A 25,418-nucleotide genomic window follows, 5' to 3' on the forward strand; every position below is an offset into this window, starting at 1 on the left:
CAGATCCTCGTTAATATGGTCTATAGCACAGCGCTGTCAAGAGTTAAACCTCTACCTTTGCAGGTAATTAATCTCCTTGCCCTGCTTATTTTGCTAGTTGGCACTTGTCAAAGCCCTGCAAAGCCACACCCCAGCAGTGCTGTATGTTATCCCTCTGCTGACTATTCCTACATATGGTCAAAATCAACCTACCTTCCGGGTTGCTGACATCAGCAAAATGTACTCTTGGCAAATTACAGTATCCTCCCAGTAACCCTTTGTTTGGTAAGTGTTGTTACAATTTTATGCATTTGACAACAGCAAATAAAATCTAAACATAGTAATCCCAACTCCAGCACATATATTATCAGGGAAGTAATGTTACTATAACTCAAACTTTAAAACAATCTACTCTCTGAAATGATTCATATCCCACAATTTATATCGTGGGCCAAAAGAATCACTCATCAAAGGGGACTAATGTACACTACTACTGTATACTACTATAAAGGAACTACTATCCTGAGAGAAAGTAGTTACAAAAAGTTTCTGGGTATCCAAGTTTTGTTACTAGTTAACATATGTGTTTATTATGAACGATTTTGACTGACATTTTGCTAAGTACTGTGTTTTCTTACAAGAATTATAACTTTAAAAAGATGAGACTTTTAAACAGAATTATAAATTAATGTATTAATGATTTTTCATTCTGCCTCTCTCCCCTCAGCATCTGTTACCTCTTAGCTATATGGCTCCAACCCCCCCCCACTCTAAATGCATTTATATAAAACAGATTGTATTGCTAAAATTAATTGGACACAGAATCAGTATGTTGAAAATAGTGAATGATAAATATTACTATTTTCCACAAGCATGCGTGGGTTTTTTTCAGAACTATTAAGTACCTTGTTTCTCAGTTGTTGCTTATATTTTTAGTCTATAAATTATTTTACATGCACACTGACAATGACAGGTAAGCTGTTGTCATAATAATGTCTTTTTTGAAAAAGAAAAATCCTCCCTACATGCCTTGCTTTTTATTTACACCCTAATTTTCAATGTAGAAATAAAAGGTTTCCTCACTGTTAGCTTTACCCACTTTTCATATGGATAAATAAGTATACAATCAAAAGCAAGTGAAAGGGAAAGGAAGTAGAGATAGGGAAAGGGTTATAGAATGATTTTATTGTGACAACAGCATTGTCATAAATACTTATGAACAGAGATCACCTTTTATCTAGGAATAGTTAGACAAAAAAAAAAAAAAATGAGGTGATGAGTTCCATGTGAAGGATACATTTTTTTAAATCTCCTATTTTAAATATGTTGCTGAGGACACTAGTTTACTAAGAAGCATCTAACATTAAATAGCCAGTTACAGTTCACACTATTTCAGCACAGGACAGTTCGATACAACAGCAGATTCCTCCAACCTGCTGTATTTTTTTTAAATGTACTGTCCAAACTGCTACTGGATTATGGTAGCCAATCCACATAAAGGCAATAAATAAAGATGCAAAAACCACATCTGTTTACATTACAGCATTGGTTTTGTATCCCCACTTTGACACATTCCTCTGATGTCTGTTGTTATAGAGTAAGTTTAACATCAGTCTTACCCCTTAAGAGTTTGGGATACAGGATACTGTCCTGATCCAAGTACTGGGGAGGGGGAGAAGGGAAGGGAAATGCATTTTTAAAAACAAGTTCCTAAAATATAAAACAGAACTTTTCTGGGATTCTTTTCCAGAAGCAAAAGAATAAGAGAAAATTATACTTTTATTACAAAACTGCAAATTCAGGGTGCTTGGGGAAGAAACTCTGTCTTATTTACAAAACAATACTGGGCAGACCCCAAATAAACAACATAAAAATAACTTACAAAGTCATGAAGTAGTTTATTGACATTAATCAGCTTTCATAAAATAATAATAATAAAAAAAAAAAAGATATGTACATACACAATTTAAGTGAAGGCAGCCAGCATAGTTCATTTTTTATCTCAGCCTCCCACAAGCCTCCCTCCCACTTTTTTTTTTTTTTCCTTTAAAGAGAGTACTACAGAAAGCAAACTACAGTCTCTATTGCAGTTTAACCTTTAATACTGAATGATCATCGAATGTTAGGTCCATGCAGGTCTTGGTCAGTGTTAAAACAAGAGATCTGAAATCTCCTCGGAGCAGGCACAGCACTTCTTAGAGCGGTGCTGCTGGCTGCTTCACCCACTCGCTTGGACTGAAGGCTTGCCAGTCTTTCCACACATGCGCTTGGCGGGGCGCAGGCAGGACTCAATGCCTTTCAGCTTTTACCATTAGCTTTACGTGTCTGCCACTTCTGGGGGGTTTGTTTGCTCTACCACAACCTCATTAGTTCTGACTCGAGTCAATCTCTTCAAAATGTTTGCAACTGTTGTGTTAGCATGAGCTGGCACCCACTGTTGACATGGTTCATGACCTTCTGCTTAAGCTGTGCAACCTGTTCTCTGAGCATGTTGGCAGTGGATGCCAGTTCTGAGTTCTGGGCTTTCAAAGTTTTCACTTTTTCTTCCAATCTGGCAATCCTTTCCAGCTTCCTTTTCCGGCACTTGGAGGCGGCGATTCGATTTCTCATGCGCTTCCTTTCAGCCTTGATCCTCTCCTGAGACTCCATGTCAATGGGAGACAGCGGAGGAGTCTCCCCGGGCATTTCAGGGACAGTCTGAGGCTCTTCTTTCAACGCCTGAAGCCTGGGATGCTGCACCGGCATCTGGGGGTTCATGTGATGCTGCGGCGGTGGCGGTGGGTAGCCCATGCTGCCCGGTGTGTATCCGGGGGCTGAGTTGAGGGCGTTGGGGTTGAAGTTGCTGAGATTGGCGTACACCGGCGGCTCACTGTGCAAACTGGCGCTGAACCCGCTGTTGCCGGCCATGGAGGAGACAGGTGCCATGCCGCCACCGCCGCCGACAGGTTGGGCAGCTGAGGTGACGCTGGGCACCGTGTTCTGGTTGTGCAGCTCAGCCAGCGCCCGCACGAAGCCTTCGGCGAAGCCCTCCTGCTCATCCGTCACGTTTTTGGGACAGAGGAACTGGGTGGGGGTCGGTGTGGTGGTGATGAGCCCGTTGCTGGACTGGATGATGAGGCGCTCCAGCTCGGGCGAGGCCAGCTTGAGCAGCCCCACGTCGGGCGAGGTGAGCAGGTCGGTGCTCTTGTTCCTCAGGTGAGGCTTCAGGGCGCTGGCAGGGTCGGCCAGGTTCAGGGTCATGCTCTGCTTCAGCGCTTTGGGGTTGTTGTATCCGTAGCCACCGCTCTCGGGCGGCGCGAAGGCGGCGTTCAGGGCATCCTCGTAGAAGGTAGGCTCCATCTTTGCAGTCATAGAACAGGAGGCCGCGGGCAGGCCGGCACCGGGCAGCCGGGGCGCGCGGGCCGGCCCCGGCCTCTCCCCTGCGGGCAGGAGCCCGAGTCTCGCTGCGCTGCCTGCTGCCGCTGCCGCTGCCGCCGCCGCCTCCTCCTTCTCCTCCGGCTGCTGCTGCGGCTGCTCGCCGGTCTCCCGAGGCACCCCGGGCCGAGCCGAGCGTAGGGGCCAGCGCTGGCGGCCGCGCGTCTGAGCCCTTTCGCCGCGTGCAGCCCGACACTTATCAGCGACCAGTAACCCCCTAAAAATAGCCCATGATGTCACCCCGCGGCCTCCCCATTGGCTGCGGCCGCCGGGGGAGGGGGCGGGGCGGGCCGGTTGCCTACGAGCCCGTCTCCATGGCCACCCCGCCCCTCGAAGCTTCTCCTCCAGCGCGCGGGGCAAGCCGGGATGAGGTAATGCGGACCTGGCCGGCGCGGCGCATTGTGGGCTGACGTATTGTTTTCGAATCTCCGGTTGCCCGCTGAAGAGGCGCCCGAGGGGGCGGGGCTTCCTTCGGAGGTAGATACCAAGCGGGGCGGAGGGGAGGGGGGGCAGGGGGTGACGCGGGGGATGATGGACTCTTCCCTAGCCCCCCCTCCCGCCCGGCCGCATGGGACGTGCCGGGGGTTCCCGCGGAGGGGGGTGGGGGGGAGCTTGGTTGTCACGTGACTTCCCCTACTCCCCGCTGCCGGACAGGGCCGGGGGCGCCGCGGGAAGCGTGGGAGGGGCTGTCCACTCCCCGTGCACCCGGGTGTGCAACACTCCCCCGCACCGCTCCCCGTGCACCTCCGTGTGCAACACCCCCTCTGCACCGCTGCCCGTGCATCCCCATGTGCAAGCCCCCCCCCCCCCCGCACGGCTCCCTGTGTACCCCTGTGTGCAACACCCCCTCTGCACCGCTGCCCGTGCATCCCCATGTGCAAGCCCCCCCCCCGCACGGCTCCCTGTGTGCAACACCCCCTCGCACCGCTCTCTGTGCACCCCCGTGTGTAACACTCTGCTCCACTCCCCCGTGTACCCCCACGTGTAACACATCCCGCTCGTCGCTCACTGTCACACACCCTCAGTGCCCTCCCACGTTTAGGCTTGAAACTACAGTTCAGGGCCTCTCCACACGATGAGCAGCTGAATCTGAATAAAAAGCAAAACAAAAAACCCTGGATTTTTTTCTCCTGTCAAATGACAAAAATACACGTGTCTATGGCTTCACATGGTTTTATTCGTCTATGGAGGTGTTCCTCATGTATTCAAATGTTTTGGGTTCATAACTTGGGGCGGAAATAAGGAAAATCTAGTTTTTTGTGGCTTGTTTTTGTTGGACGGGGCCTGCTAACAGCCACGGTTATAATCGTGTCATAATCCCGCACGGCTTCAGACGGGGTGACGTCAAGAACCAGCCCCTGGCGGCGAGGGGAAGGGGACGTGGGTCGGCCCCGTGTGCGGCTCTCCTCCGCCGCCAACTTTCGGTGCCGCTCTCCGGCCATCGTAGAGGACAGTCCTGTTGTCCTCTATTGATATGAAACTGGACGCCTTTATGTCCTCTATTTTTTCCTCCAAGAAAAACATCAGATGAGAAAAAGAGAGGACGTAAAGGCATCGGGTTTTCAGAAAACTAGACTATCCTTTATGATGCGCACCTCAGCCCCGCATGGGCCTGTTGGACGCGTGATGGGATGGCGGGTCTTGCTCCGGCAGAGCAACGGGGAAGTGCTCCGAGGGGGCTGCTGAGCAGAGCACACCAGACAGCATCGGCTGGCCCTTGAGCCACTGTGACAGGATGCGGGACTGGACGGACCTAAGGTCTGACCTAATAAACAGCAGCAGTTATGTTGAGCCTTCAAAGGCTCTGGCAGTGCACCCACAGCCAGGGCTGGATGAATGTTTTTGTGAGCTTGAGGCCAACAGACTCATGGACCCCAGGGCTGGTCAAGACCCCTCTCCCCATCCTGGTGCTGCTGCCTGCAGGGAGCAGGGCTCAGAGCCGCCGCTAGGAAGCAGTTGCCGCAGTGGCAAGGCTGGCGGAGGGGAGGGGAAGTGAAGGGAAGGGAGGCGGATAGGGCCCTAGGGGTGTGCCTAGTTTGCTTATGCATTAATCCAGCCCTGCCTACAGTTTATAGGTGGCAGAAGGCTGGGGCTTAGCCCCCTCCCCCCAACAACTAATTTTGCAGCAGCCAGCAACAGCACCAGCACCACAGCACTGCTGTCCCACAGCACCCAGCGCTGCTTCTCCAGCACTGCGTACAGCACCAGCGCATGCCGGCCCTGTAATAAACCTGCAGGGGCGAGGGTCAGCCCCCCCCAGTAATATTTATTCAGCCCCCCCCAATAATATTTTTTTCTGCTGCTAGCACCGCAGCCTGGTTGAAATCTCTGGTTTAAAAGAAGCAGATTCACTAAGTTGAGTCCAATACTCTTGACGCTGTTTTGCGACTGCTTTGGTTCAGTATAAAGAAAGTGTGCAGTCCTTCAAAGCAGCTTACAGGGCGAAGTTGCAGGCTCACTCTTGTACCTGTGAGCTGCCTGTGGAGGTGAGATGCGTACGATGTAGGCATCTGTTGTGGTATGTTAAGGGAGGTATTATGGACTAAGTAGTGATGTGTTTGAATATATTCTGATGTCCAACATTGGATAGACTTTCAGGAATCCATGATTTAAACAGGAAAACAGCTCAGTGTCATGGTGGAAGGCTCTAAGCCACAGAGGTTGGAAGCCAGCCTTTTTGGTGAGCATGTCACAAATTAGCCCTCACCAACCCCAGGTGCCACTCTGATCCCCTTCCTCTGTCTCGTGTCATTTGCTGCTCTGCTCTCTGCTTCCTGACCTATCTTTTGCTGTGGTGCCTGCCCCCTCCCACACCCACAGGTGACCCGTGTCATTTGTTACATGCACATGTTGGTCAACCCTGCCTTAGACAAAGGAAAGGAGCTAGGAAAGGTGGGAGAGTCACAGCCAAGGAGACTGGTATACCAGTCACCTGGTTCCAGTATACCTGAGAATGGGCTGAAGGAAAACAAGGATGGTAGAAGATGGTTTTGTGTTTTGGAAACAGTCAGAGAGGCTTATGTAAAAGTCAGGGGCTAGATCTGATCACTTTCTGGAACTCAGAAGATGTAATGAGAAATCTAAGGGGATAAAACAGGGGTCCTTGGGAGTGTGAGTTAGTCTGCTGCTTGGGACAGCAAGCATGTCCTTCTCTAGCCTGGTTGTAAGTACAGGCAGTCCTCGGACTTAAGACACAATTGGTTCCTGAAAACCAGGTCTTAAGTTGAAACATTGTAACTTGGAACTTATTTTCTCATAAGAAACAATGTTATAAATGGTGGATTGGTTCCTGAACCAAGCCCCATACTCTGTTTTCACCAAAAATACCCCACAATTTTATAATCGGTCAATTATAAATGAGTAATATAGCTACATTAATGTATTTATAATGTAAATAGCAATCTTATTGATTTGGAAGGACTTCTTTGAGGTGACTTTGGCCTTTTTGAAGGGCTCTTGGTTGGACTTTTTGAAGGGTTCTTGGTTGGCATCTTCAAAGGAGTCTTGGCTGCAAGTTTTTTCTGGAGTCTTGTCTGCTTTCTTAAAGAAAGTGTCCAAGGAAGTTTGGACAGATGTTCTCCAGGGAGATGAGCGACGCAGCAAACTTGTTCGCTGGTGTGGCGTCGCATTGGATCAAGCGTCAGAGAGTCGAAACTTATGTCAGAAAGTCGAAACAGGGTGTCAATTTATAAATGTTGTAAGTGCGAAACGTTGTAACTCAAAACGTTGGAAGTCGAGGACTGCCTGTATTCAGATCAAGTGCTTGTAGCTGTAATTACCGTGTGAGTGAAGTCATTAATAACTGCTGCAACACTGCCATCTAATATACAGTTAGTTAGAACATTTGTTTTAAAGTAACTGTATCACAGTTCTTGTGTTTGGATTTGATAAAGGGATTTCAGCTCAATGACTGACATGGTCAATTAGATTCCAGCAGTTTGGTATAGTCAGAAGGATACCAGTCAGTAATACTGAAAGCCTGTGGAGGCTTGGAGAATCATCATCAGATGTCTTTCAGAGGCACCAAATAGTTCCTCTCCAGTAAACACAACAACTTACAGGACAACAGAAGTGGTACTGCACAGCAAAGAAATACTGGATGGCACTGGGAAAATGTTGGCATGTGATGGGAAAAGGCCATGTAATGCCTGAGAAATCTGAATGGGAACAATCCATGGGATTGAATGGGAAAACTGGAGGAAACTAACAGTTGCCTTTCTGAGCAACCCCAAGTAGGAAAAGGCAGAAGTAAAAGCAACCATCCTTCAGGGCCTGCGTTTGGTGCATGGAGATGATTGTCAGAAGTATGAGAAATAACGTAAAGCTACTGAGGGAAAGATCAGCTTGAAGTTACACCTCTCTCCATGAGAGGATAGTGGAGTTGACATTTCTTGCATCTTGTGCGGCATTAGAAATTAGTGCCTGGGAAAACAAGAAACTGAAGTTCAAGTTAAGGCTGAAGTGAGTAAGCTGAAGCACTGCAAAGTTGCCTTCAATAAGCAGATCTGTGAGTTAAAGGGAAAGGTTAAATGTAACAGAAGGCAAGTTTTGAATTGAGGCAGTTGACTTGCAACTTTTGTAATTTACAGAAAAGAGAAATGGCAAGGGAAAGTGAAATGATGTTTAAAGTGCAGTAGTGGTTTTCCCTAGCACATGGGTAGAGGTAAAAGCTAAAGGTGTTTTAGAACAAAGGCAGTCAGGAAGAAAGTACAGGGAACTGAAAGGGCAAAAAACGAAGGTGTCAATGTGTATTGACTAAAAACAAAAATCAAACGAATTGCTTTGCTTGAACTTACAGGAATCAAACGAATTAATAGAGTTAATAAAGCTATGGATGTAAAGCATGAAGATATGACTACTCTGAGTTATGTATTGTTTTTTGTGACATTGTTGGAGATACTGGCTTGCATGCATTAACTGCTTTTTCTCTTCTTACAACAGTAAAATAAGTTTATGTAAAAAGCAAGCACCAGGGTTTTATAAGCTATTTTCTTTTGAGAAAGGCAGATTTAGTGGGTTTAATTTTGTTGTGATCATTTTCATCCTTTTGGTAACTCTGAAGCCTCACTTTGCTTTTCCGACTCCAGAAACAAGGCTGCAATCTAGCAAAGTGTAATTTAACAGTTCTTAGCCGGGCTGTGAAAAAGAAATGTCTTTTCTGTTACAGTTAAGAGGTATTTGTTCTAATTCAGTGGTTATCAGCTTTTTCTTTACAAATTACAAAAAATTAAATTTACTGCAGTTGACAATGAGAGCTACTTGGCATGACTTAAACCGTTAAAATAACGTGTTACCATTTTTACCATTATTATGCACGTGAAAATAAATATTGCAGCAAACAACACACACACACACAATATGCATGTTACACAATGCAGTATGTTTAAAGGAAAGCACACTCAAAAGCCATGTTGTCAACCATTATATTTTTATCTTCCAGAAAATGACAATTATTTTAATCCCTTTTGCAAAAAAAGAGTAAAGAATGCTTGAGTCTTTCCATTTTAAGTTAAACTAGGACAGCGATTCTTAACCAAGTTGCCCACGCAGCCTGGGGTTCTGTGGGATCCTTTTATGGGTGCCATGGGGTGCTGTGCAATAGTAGCCGCTAAGTGTGCAAACATCTAAATGCGATTCACAAGATTAAACCCAGAGATTTTAAGTAAGATTCCACAGGGTCAAAGGCATTGCATTCTAATCTGTTGTGGTCTTTTTGAATTCTTGCAACAGAAAAATTTCTCTCTTTTGTTTTCTGTAATCAAGAAATGAATGAAAGCAAAATGCTGGCATTTGTTAACAGCTGCTCTGAGTGTAAAGAGGTTGAGAACCTGAGAACTATCAACATCAGTGTCAACATGCAGCCACCACATTACTTACTGCCTCTTGACTAATCAGAAGTTCCACCACCATTATTAAAATTGAAGCATGTACTCCTTGGCTACGTATCCATGGTGCATATATGTACCTCTGTTTGAAAACCACTGCCTTAGACAAAGGAAGACGCTACTAAAGATGATAGACTATAGCAAAAAAGATTGGTATGTCACAGTCACCTGGCTCTACTATACCTAAAAAGGTACTGAAGGAAAACAAGGATCGCAGAAGAAAGTTTTGTGTTTTGGGAACACATGTATGGATATTGGGATTTAGATCTAATTCGTTTCTGGAACTCAGAAGAAGATGTAATGAGTAACCTAAGGGGGTAATACGTAGCCAGAGAGAGGGTTTGGTTTCTTGTTAATGTAAGCTAATCATCTGCATGGGACAACTAGGATGTTCTACACTAGCTCAGCTGTAAGTATTCTGATTAAATACTTGTCCCTTTACTTGCAGTCATTAATGCTGTATTTGCCATGTAAAATACAGTTAGTATTTGTTACCATATTTTTGAAAGTGAAAAATAACTGTAGAACAGTTCTTGGACTTTTGGATTCAATACAGGAATTCTAGCTAAATTACTGATGTGGTTAATTCAGTTCTAACTATGTAGTCAAGATATGCCTGTGTCTCAAGAAATGTAATGCTTTTGTATCTCACATCTAGAATCCCAAATACTTAAATAGTTTTTAATCAGTGTATGTCATTGCACATAAATGAGAGAGTCTCCAAAATCCACAGGCAGTCTGTATAATGCCTTTACTATTTAAGTTATTTTTAACCTCTTTTCATCTTCTCAAAATATAGAATTTTAGGAAGTGCATCTTCCATAAAAATATTGTAAAATATATTTTACATTTTCACTTGTCTGGTTTAATGAATGGAAACCTTAAATTTTCCTTATTAGCATCTCTTGCCATTTTTATTTTTTGTTGTATCAACATATAATTATAAACTTTAAGGGCTTGGCTGCATAGAGCAAGTTATTCCGGAGTAAAATAGGGTGTGGAGCCCTGTTACTAGTCCAGAATAAATCTGTGTGTGGAGCCTGATTGCAGAATAAGAGTAGATTTTGGATTAAGCTAATCTGGAAGAAAAAATCATTTTTATTCTGGCATAACAATCTCTATGCAGAGAGGCTATTGTGAAACAGCGGTTCTGGTCAATTTTCTTGTGTAGACAAGTCCTGAATCTTAATAGTACTAATGGTATTTATTCTAATTAGTCATTGTCATCTTTAATTTGTCAAAGGACACTATTTTTTCAGTCTGATTCGTTTCCAGCTAACATTGCAAAGTCAAATTCAGATTGTGAGTCAAGAATATGGTCAGTGTAGCAGTTAAGAGCTCTCTTTTGTTAACTTTATTGGTATCAACTGAAAAACGGTACTTTTAGGGTCCTATCTGATGTCAGTGGGAATATTTCACTGACTTGCATAAGTAACAGAATGGGCCACAAGAATGTGCATGTGCAATTTTTTTCCTCACTTTTTTCTCCCCCTTTAGTGCTAAGCAGGCCTTGACTTCCTTCCTGTCACATAGGTGGAGTTTCAAGTCTAGACACGATTAAAACAGGTCATTCCAGTTTTGCAGGGAACAAGTTGCTACTGGAGGGGACACCCATCAATCCACCAATTATGTTGATTGCTACTAATTTAGAGGCTATTTGGTCACTTGAGCAACACACAGTCAAGTTGGTTGTAAAGCCTGAATATACTTGGATGGCTTTGAAACTAAAGACAGACAAACTGATTACATTTGTTTGTTATCTTTCAAGGTTTTATCCCTTGCTCTTTCAAGAATAATATTATTGAAGATGATTACTGAAGATGACGGGACACTCTCTGCTCAATTGAAGACTAAAAGTCTCAGTACCTAGCTTGACCAATTGAGATTGATTCAGTGTCATGGAGCTTAACTCAGACTCCAGCTGAATCAGAATTAGACCCCTTGGGTGCGGAGACTTTGACTCTTCATGGCCAGCAACCACGGAGCTGGGAATTTTGGGTGAAGAAAGCCCTGAATTATTAATCAGCTATTACTTTAGGTCCCCCCCGCCCCCAGTCTCCTAAAGTAAATATTGCTTCAGTGGGATGAACCCCACCCCCAAGCCATTTTCTAAATTGTATCCATTTGTATGTCTAAGTAATCTTACTTATAGTGAATTTTCAATTCCTACCTATATATCATGTTGATGTGACAAGCAGATGTGTTGACCAATGGTAATGTAGAGAGTTCTCTAACTGGTCAATACAGGACAGACAGAAGCTATCTAATGATCTGAATAATTAAATGGCTTTTCAGAGGCTCACTAACATTTCTTATACACACTGCATCCAAATGAATTGTATTTGGTCTTCAGGTCTTCCTTGGTCTTCAAATGGGTTGTTACTGTGTTTTCCTTCTTACAGTAAGGGCCTTTTTTTTCTCAGCCCCATATGCAGCAGGAGTCAGGCACTTTGAGAAGTTAAATATAAAACAGAGGTTTAAATATTTAGAATTTGGTTGAAATCCAGTATGATTTAATCAACATTTGCCAGCCACCTCCCGAGCTCTGGGCTTATTTTGTTGACCACTTGAAAAAACATAAATGGTAGTTTCAACTCTGGCTGTGAGGGAAACAATACTCTTGGAAAGACGGTATCTATTTTAATTTAGGTTTCTTATTTTAGCTGTGTTTCAGAATCTCTCTCTCTCTCCTTTCTCACTGAACTCTCTCAGTTTTACTCTAGAGGTGTTGAGAATGTTACTGTCATTTCTAACTTGTTTCTTGCCTTCCCACTTGAGACCCTTTCCATTTACATCATCCTTCAGAAGATGTAAAAAGGGGAAACCCTGGATCACCTCAGGCTCTCATTAGTTTTTAAGTGGGTTATTGTAGAGTAGCACGAGATGCTCCTGTCTGGTCAGTGCTTTGTCTGCAGCACTTTGTAACTTGAGGTGTGAGAGAAGCTGCAGCTAGTAGCTGAAGTCAGGTCTTCTCTAGTCCCAGGCTGGCCTTTTTGTGTGCATTTGAAAAAGGTTCAGCAGAATTGTTCCTTAGAATTATAAACTCTCAAAGATGAATATCATGTCCATCTCCTCCACTCTCAATTAGTCATCACATGGCCAATCTGCACATATTTAGTCCTTTTAATCTTTCCTTACAACATTCTCCTTAGCCTGTGCTTCCCCTCATTTGAATTAATCTCTGCAGTACTTTGAAATGTTTAGTTTGTGGAATGGAGGAAAATGAATAGGTGAGAAAGACATGGTTGTGAATGATGGGAGTGGGCCAAAGTTTAGGAGGTTTTGCAAGACCTGTTAAGTTACTTCTGGGCTCAATGTGAGGTGACAGACATAGACCACACTGGGCACGTCTACACATGCGCTTTAATGTGCAGTAGCCTATTTTACGGTGCATTAAAGCATCACGTAAAAAAAAAAATGCTATTACATGAATGCATGGTAAAATAGGTTACTGCGCATTAAGCATCATTTAAAAACCATGCGCATTCGTTGCTGCTCACTGAGGCAGCCTAACGCACATTTGTTTAATACCTCCCATTGGAAGTACTAAAAGTAACGAGCATGGGGAAAAACCTCTTAATGCATGGGAACACATATCCACTGTGAAGGAGTATAGCACAAACAAGTGAAAACAACATTTGTCTTCAATGTTGTTTCAATGTTTTTGAAGTATGCTGGCTTTGTAATTTGAGGCCTATATAATTAGCAAACTTAAAAAGATTTCATGTGCTTATTTCTAGAGTGGATCACAAATAGTTAATTTATTTTTCCTTATTACTTTAATTTTCCCATTCTCTGCTTGCTGTATAGATGATGGGATAATCACAGTAGATGCAGGGGAGGATTTTTGTTGATTGCTTGATTAAGTGCGAGTATTTATTTATTATTACTGTTGTTATTCAACCAGCTGTAGTTACTATACAATGCTTCTTTGTTGGTGGTCTGGTTTTACTGACAACTGTTGTTCATTACTAGAGATGGATCTGAACAAAAACCCAAGAGTCTAACTTTCCACAATTTTAGTGTGTTGCAATTCTGAATGTCATGGCTTTTGTGCGTCTGGAGCATCCGAGGCGCACACAAGATTCTGTGAAACCTGCAGTTGGACAGAGTCCCTGTAGTGTAGAGCTTACAATTGGACAGATCCAGGACACACAAACTAGGCTGGCAGAATAGCAGTTGATCCACAATGGGAGTCCAGAGCATGACGTGGGTTGAAAGGTAAAATATAGAGGACAAGCGGCATATGGGAAGCAGAAGGCTGTTTCCAGCATAGTGGGCATGCGGCACGAACAAAAATGTATTGGTTAAAATATACAAATAGAAATGTACAAACAGTGCACGCTGGGAAGCAGCTGATCGGCCTTGAAAGCTGTCTAACACACTCAAAGTAAAAGAACAGCTCTGGAAACTTATGTTCATTTGGGCTTAACTGAGTTCAACTTCCATTGTGGCACTCTGCAGTTCACAACTGCAGTTCAAGGCACAGCTGATTAGCATTTCCATAAATGCGTATTTTACTAGTTCACTCTCCTCCATAGGTAGTTTCAACAAAATCTATTGGTTTTATTTACCTCTTATGACTGAAAGCTTTAGATTAGCTAAGATAAGCACTCAATCCCTGATAAAATAACCTAGTCATTTGGTTGTTGGCCCAGAAACATCCAGAATGCTTGTTTTTTAATTAATAAATAATCTGGCATGTTGTTAAAGTTGACACTTCATACTATCTCAGCAGCTGCTAGAACAGCAAGGCTCCTGGCAACCCAGAAGGTAGGAGAGTCTGCAGCAAGAGCAGCAAAGGAAGCAAGTCTATGTGAGTCCAGAAAAGCACAAGTGTAAAGGGCAGCAGAGCTCAGGGTTTGTATTAAGGTTTGGAGCCAATTTGGACTAAGATTTTGTTGTTGAAGGTCACTACTGAGAGTTGTGAAGTGGCTCATTTGAATTCACTTGGCAGCATTAGTTTGGTCCTGTGGGTTTGATGCCCACACCACAGAGAACTTAAATCATAGCTGGCAATTTTCTTGACAATCGGCAGAGAAACCACTGGACAGAGAGAGCAGGACTTAAAGGTTGCCTCTGAAGATGGGCCATGATGGTAGAGCGCTGTAGAGAGCTTTGCAGGGTGGCTACCCATTAATACATACAGAAAACTTCAGTCTGAATGACTAACCTTGTGTTGGTGTCAGTTCACAGAAAAGGTAAGGGTTGTTGAACAGGTAAAGAAAGAGATCATGAACTGGATAGGGGGATATTTGGCATAAGAAGCAGAGGTGGAGAAAACTAGATAGTCAGTATTGGTATCTTCTGGGGATCTGCTGGATAGATACTGTCACGGAGTAGGGCGCAGGGGCGGCCATGATCCCGCTAATGCCCCCTGCCATGTCAGCTTAGGTGATCCAGCACCCTCTTATCCTCGCCTGCCACGTCTTTGATGGTAACTGGTTCAGTTAGGGAGGTTGCCTTTATCTCCTAATACACAGCGTAAGTTGACCTACCCCTACTCCGTATGGGGTGACTCGGTGCACCCCCGCCTTAAGGGCTAATGCATGCCTCCTACCTCCCCTTCAGCATGCCCCAAGCCTCGCAGCTGTACTGGACATTCTTTTGTCTTATATTCGCCCCTCCTGGGCTTCTGTTCGGCTCTGTCGAGCGCTTATCGATCTAGCCCCTACCTGGACGTCAGCCCCTCTCTGGGCTTATGCTGCGCGCCTGCCCCTCTCTGGGACATATACCGCGCGCCCGCCCTTCTCTGGGGCTTTGTGCTGGTCGGGGACTAATTGCTCAATCCAGAGCCTCTTGTTCTGATCGGCCCCCTCTGGGGCCCATGCCGCACCTCGCCCCCTCTGGGGCCCAGGTGGCACGTAGCTATGCCTGGCCCCCTGCCCTTTTTCGGGTCGTTTGCCCCACTGGGCAAAATACCACCCTCACGGGCTGGGGTCCGAAACCCCGCACACCGCGCCTCTCTGGCGCTCACTCACCGTGCCGACTCTGGCACTAACCACTGTGCCCTTATTGGGCACCAGGAACCCCCTGGATTATTGGGGAGCTCCTGTGAGGCCTCCTCACACCCCTACAGCCTCACCCAGTCCTCCGGTGTAACAGTAACCAAACTAAACCATAAGCCTGCCGGCCGTAACATAACACTAAGCCTCCTGGCTAAAGCATCTATTCTAAGCCCACCTGGCTCTCTCGCAAGGCCTTCTAATCAGGGTCCGCTCAACCGTCACCATGGTGCACTGCTCACCTTTGCTCCGCTAGACTCTCCTGCAGAGCTCCTGCACCTCAGGTTGCCAGACAGGAACTGCTAGCTAGGCTTTGGCCTAGCTATTTATAAAGGTCTGGCCCTTCCCCCTTTTTGGCCATGTGACCTGCCTGGTTGCCCCAGCAACCCACATCTGTGCTGCTTCAGGGAGCTTCAGCAGCCCTATTCCTATTGCTAGTAGCAGGCACCCTGGGTGCCCTGCTACAGATACAAAATAGATGCCAGAAGAGAACAGGTAGTTTACATTAGGAGCGTGAATGACTGGCCAGTGGCCATGCATTTGGCAGCTGCATTAGTCTGTTTCTGTTCTTTCCCCAGTCCTTTGGGAATATACCAAATTTATAAAATGCCCTGAAAATGTCGTACATTAAGAACAAGATGATGAGGTTAAGGAAACTTTAGGGTACAAGGTCCGTGCTAGTAGTGCAGTGGTTTGAGGCTGTGATGGCTACTAATTTAAATTCAGCTGTATTTTATTTTACGGATGATAAGTAAAAAGAGTCATTCTGAAAAAGGCTGTGCTGCGTCTGGAGATCTGGGACCTACCTGAAATGTGTATGTATCTTGCTGGCACTTCAGTTTGAGCCAGGAACTGGTGGACAGGAACACAGGTAAGTCATATAAGAGAGAGTAAACATGCATGTGGTAAGAACTAATGATAGGACCAAACCTTGTTCCACCTGGGTACATGTTGTGTTGCTGGTTTTTCCTAGCAATCAGTATAGGGAAAAGTGTGTGGTTGGAAAGTTAGCAAGTTCAGGCATAAATTTTCAGGGTGTGAATGTTTACAGCTTATTGCCAGGTGCTTCAAGTAAGCATCTAGGTCAAAGATCCAAGGTCAGTTCACTGACAGCAACAACTGCAGCCAGGACTAATGACAATAATAATAATAATATTTTATTATTTATTGCATTGCTGTACAAAGCGTCTACGTCTGTAGCATTGAGGGGGATATTGGAATATGTATCTAGCTTTTCAGGGCAGGTTTAGAAATTTAGTAGGCCAGGCAGAAGCTCTGCTTACCTAGGTACCTGTACCATGGTGATATTAATGAATAAAGTATCCCAACTCAAGCAATTTACTCTTTTCCCTTCTTTCCCCTCAAAATACCTGCATCAGCTAAGTGGATTAGTGGAAATGAAGATAGAGTAGAGGACAAGGATGCAGGACACCTGGGTCCTATTTCTGGTTTTGCCACTTGCCTAATAGAGGACCATGACCAGATAACTTTTTACTGCCTCAGTTTTACCATCTGTAAAGTGGGCATTATGTTGCAGTCCTCTTTTGTAAGACACTTTGTAATCAACTGATGACACTGATATAAGAGTTAGGTAGTGTTCACATTGAAATGCCTTAGAATTAACTCAAATTGCCAGAGGAAAGATATGGAAGTTCAGATTTGAAGAAGCCTGAGAACCATAGCTTTATACTACAAGAGAAGTGGACGCTTAGTTTATTGATGGCACCTAGGAGCTGCCATGTATTGGGTCAAACCACAGGTCCATGTCTCAGTATCCTGTGTCACTGTGGCAAGGAGTGGATGCTGAAAGGGAGAGTGAACAGATATGATTAGGGTTTCCCCCTCTGTTCCTGTCCCACGTGCAGCCTTTAGTATTTAAGAAACAGAAAGTTCTCATTCAGAGCCTATACCCCTAACTCCCATGTTCAGTAGCTACTGTAGCTACTGATGCAACTTTCCTCCAAGAATTTGACCAATCTCTTTTTGAATCTGGTTAAACTGTCAACTTCTGCAATATCTTGTGGCAATCAATTCCACGCTTGAACTACACACAGGCACAGAACAGTCATTTGTAATTGCAGTGGATTGCAGGATATTGAGCACTGATATGTATATTTGTCTATCTGTCTTGCAGTGCTTTTTTTGCTGTTAATTCAGGATTGAGTGCAGCACACTGGATATCAGACCAGTCTCCTTTTCAATTTCTAGTCCTTTATTGATAATGTTGTATTCAGGTATTTTCCTGCTGCCATGGGCAATTTAATTGTTCTGAGCTTTTTTAATAGTACTAATTTGTGTGGCAAAATAGTAGTCTCTTGCCATTGTATAGCATCTGCCAGTACAGGATCTTGGGCTTCTTTGGAGGTGTTAATAAGTTTCTTCTCATAGAAGTCCTGGCATGAGTTTCATAGTTAGTGGGGTCGGAAGGGACCTGAGCAGATCATCTAGTCCAACCCCCTGCCATGGCAGGAAAGAGTACTGGGGTCAAATGACCCCAGGAAGGTGTTCATCCAGCCTCCTCTTAAACACCCCCAGGGTAGGAGACAGCACCACTTCTCTTGGAAGTTGGTTCCAGATCCTAGCCGCCCTGACTGTGAAGTCGCGCCTCCTGATGTCTAATCTGAATTTACCCTCTGCCAGCTTGTGATCATTATTTCTAGTCACTCCTGGTAGTGCTCGGGGGAACAGGGACTCCCCCAGTGCCTGCTGGTCCCCCCTGACTAGTTTGTAACAGGCCACTTGATCCCCCCTCAGCCTTCTCTTGTGGAGGCTGAACAGGTTCAGGTCCTGTAGCCTCTCCCTGTAGGGCCTGCCCTGCTGCCCCCGGATCATGCGAGTGGCCTCCTCTGGACCCTCTCCATGTTGTCCACATCCATCCTGCAGTGCGGCGCCCAGACCTGGACGCAGTACTCCAACTGCGGCCTGACCAGTGCCGCAAAGAGGGGGAGGATCACCTCCTTGGGCCTGCTTGAGATGCATCTGTGGATATCATCTTAGTGTCACAGAGGGAGACACTGAGGCACAGAGAAGTTAGATCCTGACTGAGGCCTCACAGACAGTCTCTTGGCAGCTGGGAAAACAATTCAAGAACCTTGATGCCTAGTCCTGCGCCTTAGGAGCAAGCCGCCTTGTGAAACACAGCAACTCCTTTTGGACTGCAGGATTTTCAGAGCTGCATATTTCCTTCAGTTTTTACAATGGACCCTGCTATTTGATGCTTTTTTCTTCTGCCTTTTTTTTTTATTCTATGTGCCTTTTTCATTTTGCTATGCTGCTGTGCATCTCCTCTGCTTTCTTTTTTATGGGCAATTAAAAAAAAAGCTAACTTTCTAGGTCGGGGTTTGGCAACCTGTGCCCCGCAGGTTGGATCCAGCCCATGAAGTGACTGGATCCAACCTGGCGGCAGCTCAGGGAATCAGCAGTATGCTCCAGCCGAAGCAGCAGAGGAGGTGTCCCCAGTGTCCTAGCACCTGCCTTTTTCCCTTTGTAGCTTCTGCTGATTTCTGTAGGAGCACAGGGGTTTTCCCGTGACAAGGGCTGGGTTGCAAGCAGCAGCCTGCAGTGGCAAAAAGGTTGCTACCCTGTGCTCTACATGGCTTCACCTTCACCGTACCTTCTCCAATAGCTTAAGAAACGTTGTGAGGTAATTCAGGTTTTTTCTTTTTCTCCCTTTTCCTCTATTCGTATTTCTCTGCTCCCACCTGCTTTCCCATTCCTCTCTCTCTCATGCTATCTAGAACAGCGTTTCTCAACCCATAGGTTGCAACACAGAAGTGGGTGGCAAAAATATATGAAAGGGTTGCGAGCAAACTTTAAAGAATGGCTCAACAAATTTTAAAAATGGATTCTCTTTTAAAGAAGAAAAACATGGGAAACCATGGGCTTCCACATGCATGTGGCAGCCAGGAAGTGTGGAGAGCAGGTCCTCCAGCTCCCCGCCATGTGCCAGCCACCACTGCTGCTTCCTCTCAGGCTGTGGCTCTATCCTGAAGAGGAGGTGGGGTGTGATGGTGGGCAACAAGTCTCCCTGCCCTGGTCCGCCCTCCCACACTGGGTCCTGCCCACTGGGCCTCAGAGGTGGCTTCTGCCTATGCCGGTCCAGCCAGGCTGCAGCCCCAGGCCTGCTGTGGGTGCACAAATCTTGAGGGGCATGTGTACCCCCCAAACTCCAAACATACCTCCCTTCCTCACACTCCACCCCTTGTCCCACACACTGGGGGGCTGAGACCTGGGGGTGGGGAGCAGTGGGTTGGGAGTGAGAGGCACCATCAGGGCTGGTGTTTGGGAGTGAGTGGGTCCTGCAGGGGCAGGGGGCTATTTTCTGCTTAAACTATTTACTGGGTTTACAAATGTTTACAGATAGGTCCTGGTATAAAAAAAAGTTTGAGTACCACTGGTCTAGAAGTTTGCTGTATACCCTGATTTGAGAAACATTAAACTATAATGATAAAAATTCTGTTTTAACAAACCAGAGGGCAGATCCTTGGCTTAGCAAATGGTACTGCAGCCGTCCTGAAGTCAGCGGAGCTAGTCTGATCTACCTCCGCAGAGGTTTTGGCTCCAAGAGCATAATCAGTCTGGTGCTGGAAATCCCACAAGTGCATCTCACCATTTCATTTTTTACATGGCTTTTTACACACCTTTGCCACAGTCGGCAGCAAATCTGTCAGCATTTCAGTCAAAGGCCCTTCTCAAGTCTTTCTGTTGGGTAAATAAAGCTGCAGTATTTCACCTTGCCCTGATAGGGTGCCACTGAGTTAATGTAAAGCCTGGAAAGGGGCAGGCGTGGGAGCAGCGTGCTAGCATTAACTTTCTGTGCTGCTGTGCAGGATTGCAACAGGATTGCAACAGCTCAGCCTATCTGAGCCACTGCACGTACTGTAAACACAGCTCCGCGCCTGCATTTGGTATGGGTGGTGATAAAACAATACCCATCTCTGGGAAACGATAATGGATGCTGTTCTCTCATTTCAAGAAATTTTGAACAAACAATCCCAGTTTCCCTTTGAACGCTGATACTCTCCAGACAGCCCACTGAGCTGCCAAAGGGAAGTGTGCAGGTCAACAGTCATCAAGGGGTTAAAGTTTTAGGACGGCAAGGAGAAAAAGCCCATCCAACTTTATAGAAGTGTGACATCGATATTTGTATCTGTAGTGCAGTTCTGACTGGTTGCTGTTTTTTCTCTGCCTCAGAATCAGAGGACACCGTGACAGCAATAAATGCACTGGTACAGCAGGCAGTGGTCTCTGAAGTGAGCAGGAATCCAGCTTTTAAACTGGAAATAAGCCTCTGGTAACATGTGCCCACAGTGCCACTTGTTGAAATTTTAGGATAGTTAGGGAGGGACTAAGCCTCCTTAAAGGGAAATGGCAGTGCCTTTCCGTTACTTCCAGTATCCTCTTTTTCCTTTTTGGAGAGTGGTGTTCCCATTGAAGGTGACATAAAATCACAGACAAGTTATAATAGTGTAACTTTTATTTTTCTCAGCCTGAGCTGCTTTAATTTATGTTAGGATCATGCAGATTACAAAACAATGCATTTAATTTGTGTTTATCTTGAATAGCTTTGACTTTTTCTGTTGTGTCCCTCCCTGTACTGGGTGTATCGCTGTATGTGCTTCCTCTGGAGTTGTTTATGTCCACGCTGGCGGGTTCAATAAGCACTTTCTTAGCAGGGCGTCTTCCAAGGCAAAGACAGTGTTTTTAATTCTTTTCGGAGTTCCTACTTCCTACATTCACCAGGTCTCCACAGTCTGCAGCTGAGAACAATAGAAATGAATAACAATAGCCTCTTTAAAGCTTAATTGATCACTGTATGTTAACCATAGAATCTCTTGATACTAAACAGCTGCGCAAGTATAGGACAGCTGTTTATTCCACGTCAGTATTTTATTAGTGTTCCAGCTTTACTGCTTTAGCTATAGTTTGAATTTAAATTTTAGGCTTTTTATTGACAGTAGGCATGTCTACACGTGCATTTATGCTGCCTTAAATTTACTGCTCAGTAAATTACCATGCAGTAAGTGGAAATAAGCCAGCATCTACACATGCAGGCATTAAAGCACATTAATGCTGTGCGTGGACTGACTTGGGACTAAAGTTTGTGCTGTCAGTCCACACATGCACACGCACACACACACTGTTACTGCACAGCAAGGCGTCTACATGTGCATTACTGTGTAGTAACTAATCGGGCATAAATTTGATACCGGCATAATGCAGGTATCAAATTTACACTCAAGTCAACGTAAGTCACCTTAGTTACTGTGCAGTACGGGCATGCTAGTGTAGATGCGCATCCATACTGGGCAGTAATTTCAGTTATTGTGCAGTAAATGTGTATGAGTAAATGCACCCAGTGAGTCTGAAAAACCCAGCATTGTAGTGTGCTAATGAATTTCCTATTTCTGAGCAAAGGGCTCCTATTCCCTTAGCAAGGGAATTTCCTATTTCTCAGAAAATTAAGAAAATTGTGGTAATCTCTTTAAGGAGTTGCTGTGTATACAAGAATGTGAATAAAGGCCATGGCAGAATAAGAATAAAATGTAATTAGAAATAACTGTTCCTAAATTTGAATAATGAAAATTTGAGAATAAATTACCCAGGTAAAATATATAGATTTAATTATATGCCATGGTGCCTGGGAATTAGGGAGTAAAATGTTGGGCCCTTTTGAAATTACCCTATAAAGGGCAAGATTTCACCTTATACACATGGATGGTGTTGGTGAAGGCAAATTTTCCAAGCCATCCAAAAAACCTATATTAATAACTAGATTTTCAGGGAATATCTACAGAAGGAATGCTTTCATTTTCCATATCTACATCAGAATTTCTTTTCACCAGGCGGGGAATATGAACACTTGTATCCTGGCCAAAATTCCAATTTAAGTGGAATGTACTCTACTGAATTTTGCTTTTGTTTTAATTTGGATAATATGTTCTGTCTTGTGCAATATTGATAAGTTTCTATGCTGTAGATCTTGGGAATCCACCTGGATAGAAGGGATTATGTAAATGTTAGGTAATCATGACATCTCAAGGAAATCCTGAATGTGATGATAAGAAAAGAATATGAACAAGGCATCAGAGGGTCTCAGGGTGAATCCCCAAAAGAAAGCATGGCTTATTTGTTTTTATATCGTCTTACATGAAGTTAAAGACGTGGGGTGTGTTCTAGGTCACTCCCTCAATGGGGTATGCACTTAAGACGACAGAGTTAAACTCTGAGACTTTTGTATGGTTTATTTTCGTTGCAGGACCATGGAGATAAGACACATAACTGTACCACTTACATGGCAGTGATATCCATCTGATAAATTGAACTTTCTATGCACTTTTGATGACCTTGCCTCCTCTCTGCCTTTTAATCTGTTTCCACAAGATTGCTCCTAGCATTTCAAACTCTTGAGAAGCTTTCAAACAGCATTTTAAAAAAAAATAAGCGTACAAACCCCCTTTCCCCCCTCCGTATGTAGAATTCTCCCCTCGTATTGTTTTGGTCCCAGACACATTATTCATTCTTGAACTAATGATAAGTTTTAAGTGCAATAACTTTTGGGCTATGTGTGGGTAAATTATCCTACTGGAGATCTGGTATGATAGGAACATTTATTTATAGTGCTGGTAGCTCACATTCCATTGGACTTGAGAATTGTGATGTGGTTTTATATAAGACGAGCATTGGATCATTTTTAGAAGTTCTGCTATATTATAACACTTATTTGGTATGACCTACATAAACTCGTTTGTGAATACTGCAGCATCCTAAGGAAATACAAAATGATAAAACCATCATATTGTCCTGTTAGATATCCTTGTATATAGGCATAACACTAATTTGGAATGTAAAATGTAAAATTCTGTAAAATGTAAAAAATGAGAGACAAACTTTATATCTAATAAATATATATGAAAATGAGAGAACAGGAACATGATGACAGGTTGGCCTTTAGTTTGTGGGTTTGTTTTTTGACCTCCATGTTTCCCTTTCTCATTTTGAAAAAGAAAAAAGAGGCATATACACAGTGGAAGCTAGGGACAGTCCTCAAGGAGGACTATCCAACAATAGTCTGCACTTGTAGGGAAATGATTAGGAAAGGTAAGGCGAGTGAGTTTTAGGGCTGTGGGAAGCGGCACCATTTTGTTTCGATTTCTATTTTGTCATTTCGATAGGACAGTGTTTCATTTTGAGTTTTGTTTCATTTCAAAACCACTGTTCCGTCTTGTTTTGTTGAAACTGTTGCTGTTTCGATGTTTCGCCCATAGGCTATAATGGGGAAACATGAAACTGCCCATAACTTTGTCATTTTTTGGCAGATTTGGATGAAAAGAGCAGGGATGGTAGCCCCTTCTGAGGCCATGGAGCCTGCATGGTTTCAAGGAAATAGGTGCAGGGGTTCCTGGGAAACTGCCTCAAGCTGCTGACAAGCAAAACTCATGTTATGTGTGTATGTTAAGGCACAGCAAGGTGAAAACTGCAAGCATGGTAGCCCCTGCTGAGGCCTTGAAGCCTGCCAGCTTTCCACAGGATAGGTGCAGGGGTTTCTGGGAAACTGCACCTCAAGCTACAAACAAGCAAAACTCATGTGTGACTTTGTGTGTGTGTGTTAAGGTGTGCCCTCACTGGCACTGGGGCCGCTACATAACACGGTAGTGTGCCCCAATGAGGTCTCCTCCTCCCCTACAGCCTCATCCTGGTACACCACTTTAAATGACAACAGGTAAAATAACTTAGTGAGCAGGAACACAGTAGCACCAGCAGCATCTCAGGTCGCCAAACTGTGACAGAGCCTTTCTTTCCTCTCCTGCAGGACCTTCTTCTTGAGTGTGTGTTAAGACGTGCCTTCACTGTGTCCTTCCCCCCTCTTACCCTTCCCTCTTTTTACATTCTGCTTCCCTATAGGCAAGCCCAGCTTCAACTTCGAAACTCGAAATGTTTTGAAACTTCTGAAACATTTCGATTGCCCTTGTCTTGTTTCAAGGCTGTTTCGAAGCTCTTTGTTTCATTTTGATTTCACTGTTTTGAGCTCAAAACAAGTTGAAACAGTGTCGAAAGGAAAAAGCCGGTGAAATTTGTCACAGCCCTACTGAGTTTAAGTTATCCAAGGGAGTCAAGGACAATAAGAAGTCCTTCTTTAGGTATGTAGGAAGCAGAAGGAAAACAAATGAAAGTGTGGGGCCCCTGCTTAACACCTCGGGACAGCTCGTAATGGACACTCAGGAAAAAACCGAACTCCTGAATGCACACTTTGCTTCAGTATTTCACCAGACCAAGGGGAAAGACAAGCGAGATAAGGATCACAGGGAGCATGGTTGGAATGATTGCCTTCCTACTGTGGATGCTGAGCTGGTGCAAAACCAACTACAAAAGCCAGACGTTTATAAGTCAGCAGGAGCAGATGGACTTCACCCAAGAGTGCTGATGGAGCTGGCTGAGGTCATCGTGGGACCCCTGGCAAAACTCTTTCAGAATTTGTGGTGCACAGGGGAGATCCCTGAGGATTGGAAGAGAGCCAACCTTGTGCCCATCTTCAAGAAGGGGAAGAGGGAGGACCTGGGCAACTATAGGGCAGTCAGCCTAACCTCCATCCCAGGGAAAATCCTAGAAAAACTCATTAAAGAATCTATGTGCGATACACTCATTGAGGGTAAGATTCTGAATGACAGCCAGCATGGCTTCATCATGGGTAGGTCTTGTCTTACCAATTGCATCTCCTTCTTTGAACAGGTCTCTCACCACCTGAACACAGGAGAGAAGGTCAACTTTATATACCTAGACTTCCGAAAGGCTTTTGATCTAGTATCCCATTATATCCTTGTGGAAAAATTGGAAGATTGCGGGCTTACCTGCTCAACAGTTCAGTGGGTGCAAAACTGGCTGCATGGTACGACCCAGAGAGTTCTCATGAACAGATCTGTGTCATCCTAGTGAGAAGTGGCCAGTGGTGTCCCTCAGGGTCTGTGCTTTGACCAGTGCTTTTCAATATTTTTATCAATGATTTGGATGTGGAGGTGAAAAGCTCGCTGGCCAAGTTTGCGGATGACACCAAGTTACAGGGGAGCATGGTCATGCCAGAAGATAGGGTGCAGATACAGGCAGACCTGGACAGGCTGGAGAGCTGGGCAGACTGGAA

The 25,418-nt window shown here is 44.6% G+C and overlaps 2 protein-coding genes across 4 annotated transcripts in view; one reads left to right on the forward strand and one right to left on the reverse strand.

Annotated features, from left to right (window-relative positions):
* Positions 1-1,144: 1,144 nt before the first annotated feature.
* JUN (Jun proto-oncogene, AP-1 transcription factor subunit) lies at positions 1,145-3,564 on the reverse strand. Its single transcript, XM_090047292.1, has one exon. The coding sequence runs from the start codon at positions 3,328-3,330 to the stop codon at positions 2,371-2,373; it is 960 nt and encodes a 319-aa protein (XP_089903418.1). The 5' UTR covers positions 3,331-3,564; the 3' UTR covers positions 1,145-2,370.
* Positions 3,565-3,720: 156 nt separating this feature from the next.
* The window catches only part of FGGY (FGGY carbohydrate kinase domain containing), a 419,676-nt gene continuing 397,978 nt past the window's right edge, over positions 3,721-25,418 (forward strand). For all 3 annotated transcript variants that reach the window (XM_090047285.1, XM_090047289.1, XM_090047291.1), the window contains exon 1: positions 3,721-3,870. The gene's annotated coding sequence lies outside the window, so the exon portion shown is untranslated. The remainder of the gene's footprint in view (positions 3,871-25,418) is intronic.

The sequence above is a fragment of the Crocodylus siamensis genome, chromosome 5, assembly GCF_052110815.1.
Source record: "Crocodylus siamensis isolate JL-2025a chromosome 5, ASM5211081v1, whole genome shotgun sequence".
NCBI classification, from domain to species: Eukaryota; Metazoa; Chordata; order Crocodylia; family Crocodylidae; genus Crocodylus; species Crocodylus siamensis.